Source organism: Vitis riparia, chromosome 3 (genome assembly GCF_004353265.1).
Source record: "Vitis riparia cultivar Riparia Gloire de Montpellier isolate 1030 chromosome 3, EGFV_Vit.rip_1.0, whole genome shotgun sequence".
NCBI classification, from domain to species: domain Eukaryota; kingdom Viridiplantae; phylum Streptophyta; class Magnoliopsida; order Vitales; family Vitaceae; genus Vitis; species Vitis riparia.
The window spans coordinates 11,079,273-11,101,456 of record NC_048433.1 but is presented as its reverse complement, the minus strand read 5'-3'; the positions used below and the strand labels follow the sequence as shown (position 1 = coordinate 11,101,456).

At 35.1% G+C, this 22,184-nt stretch overlaps 1 protein-coding gene across 3 annotated transcripts in view; it reads right to left on the bottom strand.

Annotated features, from left to right (window-relative positions):
• LOC117911093 (MADS-box protein JOINTLESS-like) overlaps nt 1-22,184 on the bottom strand; it is a 44,729-nt gene that overhangs the window by 3,093 nt on the left and 19,452 nt on the right. For all 3 annotated transcript variants that reach the window (XM_034825279.1, XM_034825278.1, XM_034825280.1), the window contains exons 3-6: nt 3,983-4,061; nt 2,983-3,044; nt 2,744-2,843; nt 2,629-2,670 (exon numbers count right to left, since the gene is read on the bottom strand). In XM_034825279.1, coding sequence (XP_034681170.1) covers nt 2,629-2,670; nt 2,744-2,843; nt 2,983-3,044; nt 3,983-4,061 — 283 coding nt within the window. The remainder of the gene's footprint in view (nt 1-2,628; nt 2,671-2,743; nt 2,844-2,982; nt 3,045-3,982; nt 4,062-22,184) is intronic.

Sequence of the window (22,184 nt, the reverse complement as noted above, 5' to 3'; positions counted from 1 at the left end):
GTTAGAACTTTAGCCTAAAAAACCCATATATCAAAACCTCTTTATTGCCATCAAGAATGGAACAAGAGAATCCACTAAACATCCTTTGTATCTACTTTCCCATATTGTGTCATTCGAAAAGTTGTCTCCATCCCCTAAAAGTTTTCTCGCAAGTTTGAACCATATTCATATTCCTACACTCTATCCGAGGCTTTATCAATGAACGTTGGAGACAAACCATGAATGTAGAAATAGAGGCCCTAGAGAAGAATAAAACTTAGAAGATGGTATATTTGCTTGTAGGAAAAAGGCCAATGGGATATAAGTGGGTTTATACTGTTAAGTATAGAGCAATTAGGATATTAGAGAGGTGTAAGGCGAGATTGGTGGCTAAAGGATACACTCAAACATATAACGTGGATTATCTAGACATTTACTTCGATTTCCAAGATGAACACAATCATAATTTTGTTATCATTGGCAATAAATTATAATTGGGATCTACAATAGCTCGACGTAAAAAATGCATTTCTCAATGGAGATCAAGAAGAAGAAATTTATATGAAAGTCCTTCTAGGATTTGGACATAACCTAACCACTAAAAACGTGTATAAACTGAAGAAAACTCTATATGGGCTGAAACAGTCTCCAATGTGTAGTTTGGAAGGTTTGCTAAAGTAATGAAAAACATGGATACAGACAAAGTCAAGAAAATCATACATTGTTCATCAAGCATTCAAATTTAGGAGTTACAACCCTTCTAGTATATGTAGACAACATTATCATGATGGGAAATGATGGAAATAAGATACAAACTTTGAGGCAATGCTTGACCAACGAGTTTGAGATTAAAGAGTTAGGAATGTTGTAACGGACCTTCTCAAGCAAATAGGGAAGTTGGCGTGTAAACCAACAAGCACACCAATAGATCCTAATCATAAGCTTGGAGAGGCTGAAGAAGATGTTGTGGTAAATAGAGAGGTGTATCAACATCCGGTAAGAAGACTCATTTATCTCTCACACAAGACCAGATATAGCATATGCTATGACTGTGATTAGTCAATTCATACACATTCAAAAGAGGTTCTTCTACAAACTGCTAATCCAATGCTATAGTACCTTAAGGGGAGGGCCTCCAGGAAAGGGCATCCTATTTAAATGAAGATTGGGACTAGTACTTGAAACATTTACATATGCAAATTATGTTGAATTTGTGGATGACAAAAGATCAACCATTGGGTATTGCACCTTTCTTAGTGGGAATTTGGTGACATGGAGGAGCAAGAAGTAGAGTTTGGTGGCAAGGTCCAGTACAGAAATGGAATTTCATGCAATGACTTAAGGAGTTTGTGAACTACTATGGTTAAAGATCACTTTGGAAGATTTGAATATTAAATAGGATGACCCAATGAGATTTTATTGCAACAAAAAATCTGCAATTAGTCAATTAACATGGCACATAATTTGGTGCAACACGGTCAAACGAAACACATAGAGATAGATAGACATTTTATTAAAGCAAAACTAGATAGTGGATTGATCTATACTCCTTGTGTATGTATTAATCGTCAACTTGCAGATATACTCACAAAAGGTTTAAGCAGTACAACGTTTCAAGTAAGTGCATCCAGGTTGGGAATGAAAAACATCTATTCACCAGCTTTGAGGGAAAGTGTGGAAGAATGAAATTAGGAAAACCATAATTTTGTAATTGAGAAGAAAATTAGGCAATACCCTAATCAAAGGGATCTAGTATAATTAGGTTAGGAAAGTTCCTAATTTTTTTGTTAGGAATTTTTGTATATATGTGGGTCACTGTACAGGCTGAAAACGAAAAAAAAAAAAAAAAAGAATTTTATACCTTTTATTCCTTCCATGTCTCTTCTTCTACAGAAAGCACAGTAAAAGCATAAAGTATGCATCTTGACCCTGACTGCATAAAATCTAAAAAAAGTGCAAAAACTTTACCTTGTTTCTTAAGATGTTCTTAACCAAAGCATCTAACTAAATTTTATCAGGTACTTTTCAACAATTATTGTCAACAAATTAAAATTAGTAAGGGGAGACCCTCATGTGCTCATCCCTTTCACTTGGGAAGCCTTTGAGGTGTCAAACTTGCAAACCCTGGGCTTGGGAAAGCTTGCGTACACAGACAAGCAAGACATCCCAAAAAAAATGTTTGTGTAATCTAATTACATCTTGAGCCTTCCTAGAGCTATTGTCAAAACAGAGTGTGCGTAATCCAACAAGTCCCAAGTCCCTCTTGAGTTTTATTGGTCTCACCGTTGTTGAATTTGTTGTAGTTTCCAGGTTCAAACCTTCTTTTTGCAAATTTCCCTGAAATATTTATTTCCAATAGCAAGCTTGATCTTTATAGACTTATTGCAACTTGTATTAGCACTACTGCAGTTGCAAAAGTAATTATTTTTTTTTCCGTAAACAAATGCATTGGTTAAGACTTTTAACAAAAGGTTAAAAGAGCCAGGAAGCATCATAAATGGTGGAAATCATCACTTAAGAACCAATCACAAAGTCAAACTTTTCAATGTAAACCTGACACTAGCTTGTCTCTATTTCTTTGGTTTTCTCTTTTACTCTAAAAATTTGTATATGGAATGCTTTGGAAAATTTAGAAGTTAGGTTCTTGACCTTTCTCTGGAGGTCACTGATCTCTGTTCGAATTCTTTCAGCCTGAAACCAAAAGAAAGTTCAACAGGTTAAAGTATGTCAGAAAATATCATAATCATAATTCAATAAAACAGACCTTTTCTTCCACGACGCTGCACAGACCAGCTTCAAGTAATTGCTCTAGTTCAATCAATTCTTCTATTTTTAATCCCTCGAGCTCTTCTCCTTTCATTTGCCTGTTGCAGATGGGATTATGTCTCAGAATCACAATGTGGTATGTAATGGAGAAAGTGAATGGAAGTATGATAATATCAAATATATCCCCTGCATCTTTTTACTGTACATCCCAGTAATGAAATAGTTGTACTGTTATACCTCAGCCTCTGAGTCTGCTGAGCAATTTCTTTGCTCAAGGCTGCACAGGTTCTGTTCTCCAGCTAGAAAAAGTTCCAATTGAAAATTCTTTAGTATTTATACACACTATGCATATAAATTAGGGTGCATGCAAGTAACTCCCATGAAAAACCAATTCCAAATGGTCTTATGCAAGCTAAAGATCATGTTCCCAAGAAAATGGTCCAGTACAGAACTTAAAGTTCTTGCAAGTAACTCCCAAGAAAATGACTTTTAATTGATCTTACAAAAGTAGGATCATGTACCACTCCAGTCAAGTCCGGAATGGATGTGTCCCTGTTTAAAGAAAGGCATTACCCGCCTTTAGGAGGAAATTTTAAGGGCTTTTCTGGATGTCACTTGTCATAGAATCAGGGTCTGAAGTTGCAATTTCAGGTGCATTATATTTGCAGTCACTGTTCCTTTCTCACAAGAAAGGCATCTGCAGTACCATGCTGTAATATGATTGCAGGGACAATTAGAAGTCATCTCCCTAAAATTGCTTCAGATATCAATGAACCAAACTTCAGACAAAACAATATTGGTTTGCATTGGACTTTTCAAATCCCCCTGTTAGGTGCATGCATGTATTGGATCATTTTGTTAAGAAGATTGGAAAATGAAATCTTTTATTAGAATTTAATCCAAACACACCAAGACCTAATATTTAGGAAGTAAAACTCAAAAACATTTGAATGAAAAATAACCAAGAAGTGTAAAGATACAAATCAAAGATAAGGTGAGATAATGTGAGGCACTATTTACCTGACAAGTATACATATGAGACAAATAAACATTAGGAAAAAGTACTTTATCAAATGCCTTCCATAATGAAATGTTAAAGGGAACACTGTTGATGATCTTAGAATTTTTTTATCCAGAAAGTTTAGGTTTCCGTTTGTTTCGGTTCATTTATTTATGTTGTCCAAACACAGAGAACACTTTAATATACACAAGGACTATAGAAGAGGCCACATCTTACCTGCAGCTCCAGAGATGGTGGCTCTGGTTTCTCTGGAGTCTGTGGATGCTGATTGTGCCTTTCAATCACCTGGTTCACACTTCAAAACAAAAAGCATGGCACATTCACTTGATAAATAAAATGAATAGAACATATATGAAGGTGAACTTGCAAGTAATATCGGGAAGTACCCACCACTAGCCATTTTGTACGTCTGCTTATCTCTATCTATTCTTTTGCTTTAAAAACGCCATGTGCTGATGTTGTTTTCAATTATAATTTCTATACAATACTTCTATTTCCATTTTAGTATAAGAAAAAGAATACAAAACAGACATTGTCTAAAACTAGAAATGCAGGTGTGAGAGAGCCTGATATTACAGAGCCAAATCTTTGCATGCAGTACCATATTTATCATGGACCAGAGCAAAAGAAGGCTTCTGATGCAACTTCTACATATGGTGGGCAGTGAGAGTTGCATAATCTCTTTCATCACAAGGCTGCTGAGGAAATACAGTTATCGTGTCTAGATCCCATGATCATCAAATTGCTTGGCTGCTTCCCTATAGCCCCATATTGGGTGGGAATACTCTAGTTTGATTTTCTCTAGTGGGGCCAAGAGTTTTGTTTTCAATTAGATGTTGAAATGGATGAAGAGATTATTAATTTTGACGACGTTTTTTATGAGACCCTTATATTTGCTACATGCTTATGACCATAGCACAGTAGAACACAAAGAAAGAAAAAACAGAAGGAAAAAAAAAGGTAAATATTAGGCACCCTTTGAAAGATGGTTAATAGTCCAAGTTATCAAGGCTTGGTAAATATCCTTTTTCATGTTTTGCAATTAATCAATCAATTTGGCTTTGAGATAGTAAGTTCCTTAGATTACCAATAAGAAAACGTCACTGAAACCACATAAAGTAAGCCTATTCCTCATGGGAACGATTAAATTTTCCTTTATAGAATAAGAATCACGCAACATAACACTATCCACACAACCTCAAGGATTTTGAAAATGGTCTTCCATTCGTCACATAGTTTGACCCATGATGAATTTCAAAACCAGGAAGACTTAGATCTCTAGAAATCATGCAAACATCTCATATAATCTCAGAATCAGAAACTATAAACTGTAAAACCGCCTAATTGCACAACTACCACCACAACTATCCTGTTCTTTCCCAAGTTCAAAGTGTCCGAATCCGGTACGACTTGGCCTTTCTGCGTCGAGTCTGATACCCAATACCATTTTAAATAAAGATTCAGTCAAAAATCAATTAAACTTGGGTAGACTCGGTACTCGGCCATGTCGTCCCAGTGGAATCGGCCAAGTCGTCCGAGTTGCCAAATCATTACTCAAAAGTTGAATTTTTCCTTGAAAATAACAGCAAAAGAGCATAACAACCAAAATTGAGAAATATCTGAAAAATCAATGATTATCTTCAAAAGGGAAAATTTCTAAGAAACCATGATTGAAGACACGTGATGAAAAAGATGGTCCTATGAAGGCTTTGAAAAGTTTTTCAATCCAACCCGTGATTGTCTTTGAGTTGTATAAGAAGGAAAGGTTGAGAATGTTTCATCGCTGACCTCACAACGGATGGACTGCAATGCCTTCGTGTCAGTAGTGCCATTGTGGTGACTGGCAAGAAATATCATGTCCTTCCTCTTCCATTGACAACCGGGTCTCCCATCTCTCTATCTCTTTGCAGCATTGTATGCTGTAGAGGTAGCCCTCTGCCTCTGCCAAGCCGGGGTGCTCCTCTCTCTCTCTCTCTCACATGTGGGAAGGTTGAGAGTATTTCATCGCTAACCTCACAATGGATGGACTGCAATGCCTTCGTGTCAGTGGTGCCATTGTGGTGACTGGCGAGAAATATCATATCCTTCCTCTTCCATTGACAACCTGGTCTCCCATCTCTCTATCTCTTTGCTTTGTTGTATGCTGTAGAGGTAGCCCTCTGCCTCTGCCTCTGCCAAGCCGGGGTGCTCCTCTCTCTCTCTCTCTCTCTCTCTCTCTCTCTCTCTCTCTCTCTCTCTCATGTGGGTTTCACAATTAGGGATTTGAATACATGGACTCTTACGGTTTTAAATGTTGATAGGTGTGATATATACTGAATATTACTATGTGTTTTAAATGCTAATTAATATTTGTGGTATAAATTCCAACTTTTTCATTTTTTTTTAATTGAATTTTGTAAATGAAGAGTTAGGTTTGTTTTCAATTTTAATATTAAATATTAAACAATTTTAATTTTCATAATATTTTTTATTAATTTTTTAAAACTATATATATAATTTTTTTTATAATTTTTAAATTTTATTTATCTTATTTTACATATCATCCAATATTCAATTGAAATGCTAAGGCCATTGATATATCTCGATCTTCTGAATCAATAATCTCCTCTCACAACTTTGAAAAATCTTACGTTCTATTAATTGAGTTGATCGTGTTATTTTGCACTCATTTGAAGAATAGACTCATGGAAATCATATCAATTTGATGTTGGATGACACATATAGGAGGATGCTCGACTGGTAGTTGATGATGTTCCTAAATTCTTACAAAAAAGGCTCTATCTACTCCAGCACATTCATAGGTTGATTATCTTAATTATTTCAATTTGACGATAAAAACAAGCTACTAGGTAGGCATAGAGTATTACTAGCGGCCATCATAGTTAAGAAAAAGAAAACCTAAACCGTACAACTAATTAAATACATGTCATCCAAGAAACAAAAATGTATACTGTCATCTCAATCTACTATAAAAATATTGAAATTTAAGAAACCAAAAAGGAAAATCAGATGTGTGTTATAGGATAAAACTAACAAAAATCACAAAATCATCAATAAAAATGATACGATTCCTCAACACAATTCGAACCCAACATGATTGTTATGAGTTTGGGTTGATTAGAAATGGGTTTTGGTCAAATTCGTGTTGACCTGTATAACTTATTTAATAAATAAATAGTATTTTTATCAACTTACATAATATAAATTTGACCTGAAATGATCCATTTAACAATCTTATTGATTAACCTAATTATATTTTTAAACTATTTAATTCATATTTACCTTATTTTAATTTTGTTTTTAAATAAATATGTCAACTAAATTATAAACATGTTTGATTAAGACATAAATCATATATATATATATATATATAATTATCAAATGAGTTAAATGAATTATACAAATGTGTTACCTATTTAATAATTAGATAGCATTTTGGTCTATATTTTTTATACAATTATTATTCATGTTATGTTAGGTTTAGATTGACCTATGTAATAGAATGCCTAAGTTTGACATGACATGAATACAATCCACAAACACATACAAATCACCACCCCTAGACTAAGATTATGTTTGGTTCACGAAAAGTATTAAGGAAAGAAAAAATGATAAAGAAAATAATTTTCTCAAATTTCCTTTCACTATAAAAAAATACGAAAGAAAATAAATATAATTAAAATTAATTAAAAATTCATATATTTTTAATTATTTAATCTTTATATGATGGAGAAAAATAAGTTAAATGAGTTTGAAAAAGCATATAAAAATAATTTATCGACTTTAAATCTATTTTTCCTTTTTACTCTTCCTCTTTATTTTACTTTTCTTATATTTTACCTCAAAATTTTCAAAACCAAACATAGTGTAATGGTTACTTTTAAAAGAAAATTAAAGAAATTGGTCAATCAAACACATAGATTTCCTTGTTGCATTTTTTTTCCCAAAATTCTCCTCATTACTTGTTGATATAAGATATAACAATAGAAAAATAAATAAACATTTATTATCAATAGAAAATTGGATATAGATAAAAGATTTTCTCTATTATATTGAGGAGAGAACAGGAAGAAGTAGGTGAAAAACCTTAGGGAGAATTATCTTTTGGGGGTAGATGGGCCCCCAAATTAACAAAAGGTTCATATAACTCTTCAAATTGAGTTGAAGGATATGAAATAGTAACGGACAAATATACCCTTTAAGAACACATATAAAATATTTTATAAAATTAAGTTAAATAATTTTTTTTCAATAATTTTTTTTTCAAAAATACTAAATTAAATAAAAGTAGTTTTCAAAAATATTAAATTAAATAATTTTTTTTTCAAAAATATTAAATTAAATTTTTTTTTTCAAAAATATTAAATTAAATTAAAGTATTTTAAAAAATATTAAATTAAATATATTTTTTAAATATTAAATTAAATAAATTTATTTTTAAAAAAATATTACATTAAAAGTATTTTAAAAAATATTAAATTACATAAAAGTATTTTTTTTTAATATTAAATTAAATAAAAAATATTAAATTAAATAAAATTATTTTTCAAAAATATTAATTTTTTTTCTCAAAATCAACAAAGGGCATTTTTTGAAATACTGAAGAATGATATCCTTCAACTCAATTTCCATACTTTCATTGGGTCTTGGGCTCAATTTGAAGAGTTACATGAACCTTTTGTTAATTTAGGGGTCCATCTACCCCCAAAACATAATTCTCCCAAAACCTTATCTATTAAGTGGCTGAGATCACTAGAACATTTTTCTCCATCAATCAAGTCATTAATTGTTATTAAGGCCAATTCTCAACTTTTCTCCAATTGAATATACATACAAACAATCTAAGTGATTAAAACATACAAGGACACAAAGTATTTCACAATTTTGATATCTTGAATCAATTTTAGAAATGTTCATTAGAATAAGATCCTCTTATTGTTTTTTAAATGAGCTTGAGAAATGATGAATTTCCCTTTTCCCTTTTAGTCTCATTTGAGGAGTTAACATTTTGGTTGTACCAATTGTGTATAGGCTATAGTTTCAATACCCAACATATTGATACAAAAAAAAAGATAAAATAATATAAATGCAAAGATACAGAAGGTTTTCCAACTATTCTTACATGCATGGATGAAAGTGATAATTCCACTCTATTATAAAAATTTATATATTGTTGTAGTATGTGACTCATATTTGAGCAAAAAGACATATGGAGAAAAAGGGGCAAAATGTTGGAGCGAAGTGGAGTGAAACGGGAGTGTAGCGAAGTGGAGCGACGACATTTGTCATTCAGCCTTATACTTCTTTTGTTGTGGGGCGAACGATAGGTTGGAGGGTGCGGGGGGCAACACCCCCTACGGTACGGTTCAGGGGTATTTTTGGAATTTCATTCCTAAGGGTTAGTATAAATACCCTTTTTAAGTAACCCTAATTTTAACATAATGAAAATCATCTTTCATGTTCCTGTGGACATAGGCAATTAGCCGAACCATGTTAAATCTTCGTGTTCTTCTTTCTCGTTTTTCTATTTTTCGCCATTAATTGTTGCACGGATTCCAACATATATATATTATAAAGGATAAAAACTAAACAACAATAATATTGGGTTTGAAACATCCCAAGTTTTTCTACTCCTTGAATCTACACCTTGAATCATGAGCTCATTGCTTTATAGTATAATCTTCATAAATCTATCTCCATCTCATAACATTTTTCCTCTCATAACCTAAATTATTTATATATACATTTCCAATAACTTTATAACATTTTCATGCTAATATTTTTCTAGACAAAAAAAAAATTAATAACAACATTTAGTAAATAAGACAAATACAATGGTGCCAACAAAAAAAAAAAAAAAAATAGCCACAAAACAAAAGAGAAAAAAGGGGGAAAAAAAACTTACTCCATTTGCTAAGTAACAAATCAATCAATGAAATTTATCATAGACAATGAAGTCTCATCTATAAGCTTTCTTGTACTTTCTTGCCTAGAGTAAAAGAGTAGAAAAAAATTAGAGTTTGGGAGCTTGGTCCATTGGATCCACACTTTCAAATAATTTGCTTTCTCTCTTTTCAAAATGTCCAAATTAAGCACAAAAATTGCAGTCCTCCATGCCTTCGTTTACTTCTTCCCTGCAAAAGTTCTATACCAATTTAAAAGATCAATCTCTCTTACAAGAGAAGGTAACAACTACTTTCTGCCCAACAAAGAGAATACAAGTTTTCATAAGAATCTTGGTTTCGTACATTGAATGAGATTGTGATAAAATGATTTTTCTTCATATTTGCAAAGATAAAACTTATTCTAATTAAGGTCCCTTGACTTTTTTTTTTTTTTTACTGATCCAAGGTCACAATCTTCCCCTAAGCTATTTCCTAATTGAAGAACCCTATTTTCATCTGAACCTAAGAATTCCAAACTATTTAATATGAAAACTCTATTTTGCCTTAAACTAAAAAAAAAGAATATGAGGCTTTGACTGAGAATTCTGCTCTTTGAATCCATCCCAACTACATTTTTCACACTATCCCCTCAAATTGGTCTCCCTTGCAAGACCAAATAAATGTCTTTGATACTTTCCCAACTTTCAATCATGGAATTATTTCAAGCAACAAATTCTTCAACATCTCCACATACCTGAAATCCAGGAATCATTTGAGTTGGTTATGGCATATAGTGAGAAAAAATAAGTGCTCAAAGCGGAATCACCACACCACATCTCAAACAAGTTATATTTTTAAAATATTCTACCCGTCCTAATTGCCTTCTATAACCCTACTTCAAACTCATCCCTCACTTTACATGAATACGAACAGCCAACTTCTTCCTAGACTTCCTAATAATAACTCATTTCCATATGGGCTCTATTTTTGAAGTAAACTACCAGCTCCACTCACTAGGAAGAGTCTTGCTAAGGACAAATATGTTTGATTCTGTATCTATCTTCCTTCTTTTCATGCAAGCAAACGACTATTTTATCAAGTGAAACTTTTTCTCAAGGGCTCCTCCTTTCCAAAGAAAATCTCTTTGAATTTTCCCAAGTCTTAACTTACCTTTCTTGGAATTTCAAACTATGACATAAACAAATTAGCATGCTAGATAAGAATTTTTGTTTATGCATAGATAGCCTTTTGCAAAATCTCTCTTGCAGCACAGGAGATTTATCCCTAAACAACTAGGATAAAGTGAAAGAAGGCATCCTCCTCTGATCATGAAAAGACAACTATATAACCCCTTGAATCGTCTATCCATAAAGAATCGAAGGATGTCCCATTGATACTAGGTCCTTAATCCCCTAGATTACATAAGAGACTTCGAAAGGAATTAGATACCTCCTTAATTTCAACATCCTCTATGAGCCAAAAACCATTCACTCTTGTTCTAGTCATGTAATTGCTTCCTCTATGAACATCATCCATTTTGGGGAAAAATTTGGTCTTTTTATTCTCCTTCAACCAAACCCTCCATACTTCTGCCTATGAGAAGTTTTTTTCCTTTTTTTTTTCCCAGCATAGCCAGCTTATTCTTCCACTACCACCCTTCTAGCTTCATCCTCTTCAACAAAGTGCATAGCTTACCTCTCCTTTCAATTCAAAAAACATCAATTCCTTCCTAACTACGACACTACTAGAAACCTCTTTGTTCCAAGCTTTTAGGTCCATCTCCAAGGCTTTGCGTTTAGAGGCCAGAATATAGCTAAAAAAACCCCTTGAAGCTTCCAAGCATGTGTTTTAGTGTTATCTCATTGCAGCTCTTCTCTTAGTTGTAGTTTACTTATGAATAATGCATGAAAAAATTGTTCCTCAAAGGTCCTATCCAGCCCTGGTCTATATGTTCTATTAAAAGACTCTTTATACCAGTGTGAACTAATTTGTTTGCATGTAAGAGTTTATTGCTACAGGCTAGGTTTTGGAGATGATTCCATCTATAAGTTAAAGATCAAAAATGATGGTGGACTTGTGCTACCAGTACAGCCAACTACACTGACTGAAGTAATGTGATCTTTTTGCAGTACATATTCTTCTGATTAACCTAAGGTTACTAAGGTTCATCATACATACAAAAGACTAGTAGTGACACAAGCCATGTCTCGGCAAAGCACTTATGTAGGAAACAATTCAATTCTCCATTAAGAGGCCCATTAAAAGAAGAAATTGCCGACAACCTTAACCTTTTCTTGATGTAATAAACAAATTTTAGGCATACAACCAAAAAACTCAATTTTCCATTCAAAACTTCAAAAAAATTCAATAAACCTTGCTATGATGTTATAGACAATTTTCACATCCTCAATAACATACAACATTTACAATAAAAAACAAACATCATATTTAGATGGGCTATTACAATTTCCTATAGAAAATTTGAACAAGAATATCAAAAGAGAGTACAAATTAAGAAAATAAGTCTCTAACAGCTACAGGTCTTAATGTACACTTGTTATGGAACTAACTATGACTTCCTTGACAATGTCAAAGCATATGTACAAGTAGTTAGTTTGCATGCAATCTTTGCAAGTGTCAGTCTGATACTCTTAACAAATGGTAGCAGTAAAGACAAGTCTTAAAAAGTGGTCAACATAAGCAAGCTTGATGTTTTATGAAATAACATTTGTCTGGGGGGCATTTTATGTTGGCAAGTTCATCTGACTTAGTTGGTGTACTTGGCTTGGGATGAAATAGGATCACCAAAAGAGCTAGACCTCCAATCCCCAAGGGAAAAAGGTTATGTCTCCAAGATCAGTCATTGCAAATTTCTGTAAAGAGTTGAGATGCTTGATGAAAACTGGAAGGGCTCAACGTTTGATTCACAGTGAAGTGGGTGGTATTTGTGGTGTTTGTGGAAGTGCCCATCAAGAACTATAGAAGGGTTAACAACTAAATTGAATGTTTCTGTAGAATTGAGGCCTGGAGGGATATATATTCATCTGCATCCGGACAAAATATTTTCATCCAGGGATGAGCTAGGGCAAACATTAATGTTATTTTAATACAAAGGAAGGTCTTGAAATTCAAATCATGCATGGAAGACATCATCCAGGAAATACAAGCTGTGGGCTACATACAAATGAACAGAAATGCAAAAGGAGTATATAGTATGTTTGATAGAAAAATAGCCTTTGGCTTGCAACCTTTGTCTTGTGGTCTACTGGTGAGGGGGCTAACAAGATGGATAACTTGTAGGTACAAGGTGAAGGATCAACAACAAGAGTGATAGCAGTGAGCCCCGAACAGATTACTAATCATTGTTCAGAATGATCATGCATAAGTGTTAAATAGAAGATAGGGTATTTCTACGATCTGACCGAGGTAATTTTAAGGAATGTTAAATTGAAAATATTGTACAATCATAGTCTGAAGTAAATAACTGAAAATAATTAGAATATAGTGAGGAAATTCAAGTACCACATAAAACCCTAGCTCATATAAATCATGGTGAGATAGATGTAAATTATAAATAATTAGAACAACTGCAAATATTTTTATCCCCAAGCATAAGCATTTAAATCATATAAATTACATGTAATGCCATCCAAATTTAATCATATTCTTCTACACATAGATCTACACTACATCCAAATATTTAGATGCTTTAGTTAATAGAACTCATAGTATTAACATACCAGCCTCTTTGTAATGAAATAAATCCACTATATATGAACTCATTTATGTGCTTGGTCTCACTAAAATAGCATTATACACACTATTTGCACAAATCAATTATGTGAATATTCAATTTAATTAATTAAATTTTTTGGGTAAGTGAAATAAGAGTTAAGCAAAGCATAATTTCTCTCCTTCAATAAGTAATTGAAAATAATAATAAATAAAATCAGATAAATTGGAAATTATGATTAGGAGAAGACAAAATGTTATTTAGAATTAATATAATCCAAATTATAATATCTCATGCGACTCATCAGTTTAAAGAATAACAGCAGTAGGAGCCATAACATGAAGACATGGAAATTAGTAGACACCTTAAAGCACAGCATGGAGTACCCATAGGACAAATGCAAAATGGGATAAGGAATTTCACATGCAATGAAAGAGCAATAGTTCACAGCACCATCATCTTGAAGAGGATTTGCAAAAGATGCTTTCAGCCTTTGTGTTCAAACAACAAAAGCATGTGGAAGCATCTGAATTGTGTCTCCAGTGGATGAAACCAAGTGATATATGAGTAATTATGTTCAGTAAAATGATACAACATTAAAAACAATACAGATCATAAGGGGTGGCCCCCATGTTCCACAATGAATAAGATTAGCACTTTTAGTAGAAAATTAATAGACCAGAAAAAGCTTCTTAATTATCACCTTTCCTCATGGATTGAATACTCATTCTGTATAAGAATGTTTAGACAAACAATTGTGGTGCCATGCCTAATTCTTGTGACATTTTTCCAAATAACTTCTCTATTTAAGAAGTGGCTACTGCATCAACTAATTCACATGATTCACATGCCAAAGTAGTGTTAGAAAGTTAAATTTGATTTAAGAAGTTTCTAAAAGCTAAAATTAGATTCAGATTCTGAAAGTTAAAAGAACATTTTAATTTTAGTGATTGATTTGGTTTTTATATTTAAGTAGTTGAATCTTAAAAGGTTTTTATTTTTATATTCTTATTATTAGGAGTTTTTATTTTGTTAAACGTGAGTATATATAAATAAAAGGTTATGTAACATTTAAACAGAAGTGGTAGAAGGCGGTAAATTTGTAATTCTCCTTTATTTTTTATCTTCCTTTATGTAATTGTTTGTTTTTCTCTTTCAACACTATTACATCAAGAGACTGGTATCAGTCATACGAAAAAGATAGCAAGTGGAATATATCCATTTCAAGTCCCCAACTCATAAAAAACAATTAAGATAATTATATCAAGATGAAAGTTTTGTTTGGTTTACAAGATGTATGGGAGGTTGTGGAGAAAAGTTACAAAAAGTCATCAAATGAAACCACTCTATCCCCAAATCAAACTGATTTTTTGAAAAATATAAGAAAGAGAGACAAGAAAGCTCTCACCATCATCTATGAAGCAATGGATAAAGTTACTTCTAAGAAGATTTTAAGTACAAGCATCTCCAAAGAAGCAAGAGAGATGTTACAAAATATAGTTGATAAGGTGTGAAAAGTTTGTGCTCAAACTGTTAAAGGAGAACTTAAATGTTTGTACATGAAAGTATCATAATTAATCTCCAATTATTTTTTCTAAAGTTTTGACTATTGTAAATTTATTAAAAGGAAAATTAAGGTGAAAGTTTAAACGACATTCATGTGATTGAAAAATACCTTAATCTTTAGATTTAAAGTTTGATTATATATATTATTATGGCCATTGAAGAATCTAAAGATTTAGATTCTATGACCATTGATCAACTTATAATATCATGACAAGTCTATGAAGAGAGATTGAAAAAAAAGAACAAAGAAAAATTAGAACAGGTCCTCCAAACAAAACTTATAATAAAAGAGAATGAAGTATATTTTAATAAAAGAAGTCAAAATAATCATGGACATAGTTGTGGATGTGGTCAAGGCAATAAAGGAAGAGATGGTTTCAATTCATCAAACAATAAAGGAACAAACCAAAACTCATATCACTTAAAAGGGAGTGAAAGATGGCACAACTCAAGACAAATGAGACGAGAAGGTATGATAAGTCCTAAATTTAATGTTATAATTGTAAAAAAAAAAAAAATATATGTTCATAACACTTACAAATATAAAAGTGCCACTAACAATAAGAAAGGGCAAGCCAACCATGTTGAGAAGAAAAATCAAGAAGAACCTACTGTATTGTTAGCATATTAAAGAGAAAATGAGAAGAAAAACACATGGTATCTTGACATTAAAGCGAGCAATCATATGTGTGGATTCAAAAATAGATTTGTGGAATTTAATGAATCAGAAAGTGACCATGTTACTTTTGGAGATGCATCCAAATTTTCAATAAAAGGTAAAGATAAAATTTTAATTCATTTGAAAATAGAAGATATCAATTTATCTCAAATATTTACCATGTACCTAACAAGAAAAAAAATATATATTAAGTTTATATCAACTCTTAATAAAAGAAGTCAATAAAAGAGCATGAAGAAAATCTTAATAAAAGAAGTCAAAATAATTGTGGACACAATGTGGACATGATAAAGGCAATAGAGGAAGAGATGGTTTCCATTCATCAAACATGAAGGAACAAACCAAAACTCATATTCCTCAAGAGGGAATGGAAAATGATGCAACTCAAGACAAAATGAAAGGCAATAGTATGATAAATCCGAAATTCAATGTTAAAACTATAAAAAATAAGGTCATTATGCTTATGAATATAGAAGTGTCGCTAACAATAAGGAAAGGCAAATCAACTATATTGAAAAGAAAAATCAACAAGAAGCTATTGTATTATTGGCATATAAAAGAGAAAGTGAAGAGAAAAACACATGATATCTTGACATCAAAGCAAACAATCATAAGTGTGGATTCAAAAATATGTTTGTGGAACTTAATGAATAAGAAATTTGCCATGTTTATTTTGGAGATGCATCCAAAATTTTGGTAAATGGTAAAGATAAAATCTTAATTCATTTGAAACATAAAAAACATTAATTTATCTCAAATGTTTACCATGTGCCCAACATGAAAAATAATATATTAAGTTTAGGTCAACTCTTAAAAAAATGAATATAATATTCATGTGAAAAATCAAAGTCTTTCAATAAGAAATTAGCATGCCAATTTAATTATTAACGTGTCTATGATAAAAAATAAAATATTTTTAATAACATTCAAAATGATGTAAAATATCTAAAATCCTATGTCAATGATTCTTCTAGAATTTTTTTTTCATCAATAAGCAAAAGAATTGTATTATGAAGAGGCGCTAAAATAACGACCCATAGAATTACAGTATAGAGACACTCGCTCCCTTACAATTGGACCCAAAACAAACAAGGAAAAACAAAAAACCCTCTCCCTCATCGCAAACCCACCCAATCTACAAAATCTATTAAGGTCAAAGGACCATATTTTATCCACAATTTGGTCTCCGACCAAAATAAATACACAAAAGAAGCTTTCAACCTTTGGAGGGACAACACGCTATCTTCAAAAGCAATTTTATTCCTTGCCTTCCAAATGACACAAAACAAGCATAACGGTCCCACTTGCCACACCTCCTTCATCTTCTTACCCACAAAAGAGCCCCTCCACCCTAAAAGGATTTCCTTTACCGAAAAAAGAAACACCCAAGACACTCCAAAGAAAGAAATGAGCAACATCCACACTTCCCTTGTTTTCTCACAATGAAGAAGGAGGTGATCAATCGACTCCTCAAACATTTGGCACAGAAAGCATCCATTAGCCAAAGCCCAACCCCTCTTTTGCAAACAGTCCAAGGTTAGAACTCTTCCCCACGAACCCTCCCAAGCAAAGAAACTTAATTTGGGTTGCACACAAGAGTTCCAAATAATCTTCGAAGGGAAATAAACAAGAGAAACCGGCTGCAAGGAGTTATACAAAGACTTTATCGAAAAAAACCCCATCCTTTGAATCCATCCATCTCACCCTATCCTCCTCATCCACACTAACCTTCTTCCCATCCAAGCAACAAAAAACCTTTCCACCTCTTCCAACTCTCAATCATTGAAAGGTCTATTGAAACAAGGACTCCAACCCCCTCCCCCCCCCCCCCCCCCCCCCCCCCCCCCCCCCCCCCTCTTTCCCCGCAGCTATCCAAACTTCATTTACCCAAGCCTCTTTGGAAATTGCTAGAGCAAATAAATAAGGGAAAGTCTTGCATAAAGGGGTAGTTCCACAACACTTGTTTTTCCAAAACCTCACCTTCTTTCCATCACCCACCACAAAATCAAAAGAAGGGGTCACTAGATGTCCCAACTTGCTTATTGCTTTCCACAACTCGACTCCATAGGCCTCTCTAGCCTTACAAGAGCTCCATCCTCCTCTTTCCTCCTCGTATTTCCTTCTAATCAATTAGTTCCAAAGGGCCTTTCTTTCAATTGCAAAGCTCCAAACCCACTTTCCAAGGAGAGCCCTATTGAAAGTCCCAAGACTCTTAACCCCTAGCTCTCCTTTTCTTTTTTCTACACCAACAATTGGTCACCTTACTAAGTGCGGTTTTTGCTCAAGAGCCCTACCACCCCACAAAAAATCCCTTTGAAATATGCTCCAATCTCAGTCTAACCACCCTAGGCAGTTGGAAAATAGACATGAAATAGATAAGTAAATTGGACAAAGGACTTCGAATTAAGGTAATCCTCCCCCCCTTTGAAATGTATTGACGTTTCCACATAGCCAATCTCTTGTGGAATCTTTCTTCTATTCCATTCCAAGCAGCAGCAGATTTAAAAGGAGCACCCAATGGCATTCCTAAGTAAGTGGAGGGCAATCTTCCCACCTTATAACCGAACTCTTCAGCCAGCTCTTCCACATTCTCAACTCTACCAACCAGAATCAACTCACTTTTTTCCAAATTCGCTCTTAACCCTAAAATTGCCTCAAACCACATTAACAGCTAGCACAAATACGTCAAGTGCTCCTCCTTTGCCTCACAAAAAAATCAATATATCGTCAACAAACAACAAATGAGAGACCTGGACTCCTTCACCTATTTTTCCCCGAACCGAGCAAGGCGATAAAAAACCTCCAGAAACTACTCTCTTCAGCAGACAGCTGAAAGCCTCCATCACAATAACGAACAAGTAAGGCGAAAGAGGGTCCCCTTGTTTTAAACCCCTTGAGCTCTGAAAAAATCCAGTAGGGCTTCCATTCACCATAACAGAGAATCTAGCAATGGATAAACACCACCTTATCCATTTACGCCACCTTTCCCCAAACCTCATCTTCTCCAACACTGCTAAAAGAAAATACCAGTCCACGTGATCATGGGCTTTCTCAATGTCCAATTTGCAGAGAATCGCCCCTCTATTACTTTTCAAAATGGAGTATATTGCTTCAATAGCAATTAGCACTGCATCTATAATTTGCCACCCCTCCAAAAATGCATTTTGAGACGTTAAGATCACCTTAGCCAATACTCCCTTCAACCTGTTAGCTAACACCTTCATTAACTACTTGTACAACCCTCCCACCAAGCTAATTGGCCTAAAATCCTTCAAGTCCTCAGCCCCATTTTCTTAGGTATCAACACTAGAAAGGTTGCATTTAGACTTCTTACAAAGCTACCAGACTCATGGAACTGTTTGAAGAAGTTCATCACCTCTACCTTTACAAAATCCCAAGAAAACTGCCAAAACGCCATTGAGAAACTGTCAAGGCCCTAGCGCTTTCTCTTCATAGAAACCTGACAGTGCACCAAAGACCTCCTCCGAGAAAGGTTTCTCTAACTCTTCCACACCCAGCTCTTCCAACCTCTCAAAAATCAAACAGTCTATATTGGGCTTTCAACCACCAGGATCTGCCAACAGACCTTGGAAAGCTCTGCTCACTTCCTCTTTAATTTCACTTTCCTCAATGAGCAACCTCCTATTCAATTTTACTCTAGCCAACCAATTCCTTCTTCTATGAGCATTAGCCATATGATGAAAAAACATTGTATTTCTATCCCCTTCCTTCAGCCAAATTTCTCTAGACTTCTGCCTCTGCGACGCTTTTTCTAAAAGGACCCACTTTTTATAAGTCTCTCTTGTGTCCTTCCTAGCTTCCTCTTTTTCCATCGACAGTGAGTGAACACTCTCTTCCTTGTCCCAAAAATCCACCAAATTCCAAGCAGTTTGCTTCTTAGATTCAATCTTACCAAAAACCTCTTATTCCATCTTCTCATAATCGGTTTCAAGACCTTCAATTTTTCAATCAAAAAGAAGTTGGCTAACACGGTAACCCGAATCCCCTTCCACCACTTCCTCAACACCTCTTTAAAGCCCTCCTCCTTCAGCCACATATTTTCAAATCTAAAAGGCATGGACCCTCTCCTCATCCCTCCCCCATCAAGAAGAATTGGAAAGTGATCAGAAACCGGCCTAGCCAGAACAACTTGAATGGCCCCCTAAAAGTGAACTTCCCAATCTTCAGAAATGAGAAACCAATCAATTCTCGACTTCAACCGATTATTAAAACCTCCACTCCAAGTGAACAACCCCTCTGAAGAGGCAAGTCCCTTAGTTCTTAGCTCTCAACCACCTTTGAGAATCTCCTGCTATACACCACGGCTCATTCCACAAACCTCTAATGGCCCCTAGCTCACTCAAAAAATATTCTCTCTCCAACTTCACAGTGGGTCCATACACTCCTGTGAAAATCCAGAAAAAACAATCCTTACAATTCTTGAAGCAACAAGAGACTGAATATTTGCCCACCTCCATCTCCACCATCTGTAACACCCTATTATCCCATAACACAACCACCACCCTTGTTGCACCCCTTGTATTCATAGCCCCTCACTCCAAACATCTTCCTACCCCAAGACTTCTCACAATCCGACTAGTCATTTCCTGAATTTTTGTTTCCTGGAGGCACACTAAATCCACCTTCTAAGTTTTAATAACATTTTTTTATCAATTTTCTCTTGTTTTTATCTTTTGCCCCCCTTACATTCCACGAAAGGATTCAAAGCCTCATCTAACATTCTCCGAATATGTTCTAATTGTTACAAGAAGTTTTAATGAGGATGCTTAGGGGAGGAAGAAGTCGGTTTGAGGTGGAGTCCAAATTGTTTGAGATTGTGGTTGAGGATTCGGGTGGAAAGCTGAAAGGATGTATATGGGAGAGAAGCAGGAGTTTTATTTCTTGGATTATATTTGGGGAGGCTAGTCTTCGTTGTCTTTTGGAAGGCGTTGAAACCTGTTGTAGAAAGGTTGATGATCAAAGATGGGTTATTGAATGGATGGAGGGAAACAGAAAGTTTAGAATTAAGCGACGACTGAATAAGGCAAGAAGGTTCATCCTATGCTCTATTCGAGATATAGAAACTAAAAGATATAACATTATTTTCCCTGAAGGGAAGGGTCAAGCCAATGGCTGGAACTCTTTGGCCGTGAGGTTGAGAGGTCTTGGAGTGATCCCGTCAAAAGGTTTAAAGTTCACCAATGTGCCAGAGGCTCCGTTGAAGTCAAAAGGAGTCTTGAAGGTTCAATGGAAGGAAAAGAGGGTGGAAACAATGTCTTTTGCAGATGCTGTTAAGTTAACCCCGAGAAGGGTAGGTGAGTCAGTGTGGTTAGAGGTAGGGGAAAAAGAGGTGTGTGGAAGACTAGAGCAACTGAGACATTGTCTGATAGGGAGGTGGGGTTCTATCTCAACTCCATTACCTGAGTTGGATTACGTTAGGAGCTAGACCCGTCAGAATTGGGAGGTTAAGGGGAAGATGACGATTGCTGTGTTAGGTAGGGGTATTATGATGTTTGATTTTGAGTTGGCTCAAGAGGCTGAGCGTGTTTTGGCCAGAGGCAAAAGAAGCATTAAGGAAAATTGTCTTATCTTGGATAGATGGAACCCAGAGGTGGGGTGTTCCTGCAAGATCTCCAATGTCGTAGAGGCATGGGTAAGGGTGGTCGGGCTCCCACTCCATTTCTGGAGTCTTGAGGTGTTCAAAAGAATTGGAGATGGGTGCAGAGGATTTATAGGAGTGGATGAAGAAACCAAATCCATGTCTAAGTTGCAATGGGCTAGGATTTTGGTGAAGCGTGCAGATTGGGAGGTCCCTAACTCTGTTAATATAGTTTAGGGGTCGGGCTACTTTTCTCTCCAACTGTGGTTGGAATCTGCACCTTGGTTATCGCAAGTGGTGTCGGCGGGAAGCTCCTCCAGGAAGAGCGGGCTAAGGGTAGGCGAAGAAGCTACTGGGTCTCATCGGGTGGCTTGCTGCGAGAGTCAAAAGAAGAGGGTGGAGCAATTAAGGTTGCAGGTGGAGGTACAAGACGTGGCACTCGCTAGAGGAAAACCACCCATGCTTTCTGGTGAGGCCTCTGCAAAAGAGATTGTTGAAAGAAGATGGGTTGGTGGTCCAGTCGACCTAATGGGAAGGGGTAGGGAGTCCTCTCCCATCAGTCTGGACAAATTTGGATGTGGGCTGGCAGGCCCTTGCAGTGGGCCTAGCTGTGAACCTTCAGCTCTAAGCTGTGGGGAGGCCCAAGGCCCTTGTCTTGCAAACCGGGTGGTTTTGGGTCGGGATCCAAGGCCTAGTCACTTAAAAGGCCCCTTAAGTATCAGAGAGAGGGTGTCGGCCGAGGCCTGTGGGCCTGTTCGAGCTGTCGCAATGGGAGAAGGGGTCTTTAATGGGAACGAGTCCCCAATCTCTCCTTCTAGGGCTCGTGTCATGCAGTCGCCATCCAAAATCAATGGTGCAAGTCGAGGCACAAGCAGAGAAGCCGACCCCTTTGTCGGGTTGCTGAGAGACTCGAAGATGCTATGTTCCTCATAGTTGATGGTTCGGGGACACTTGAC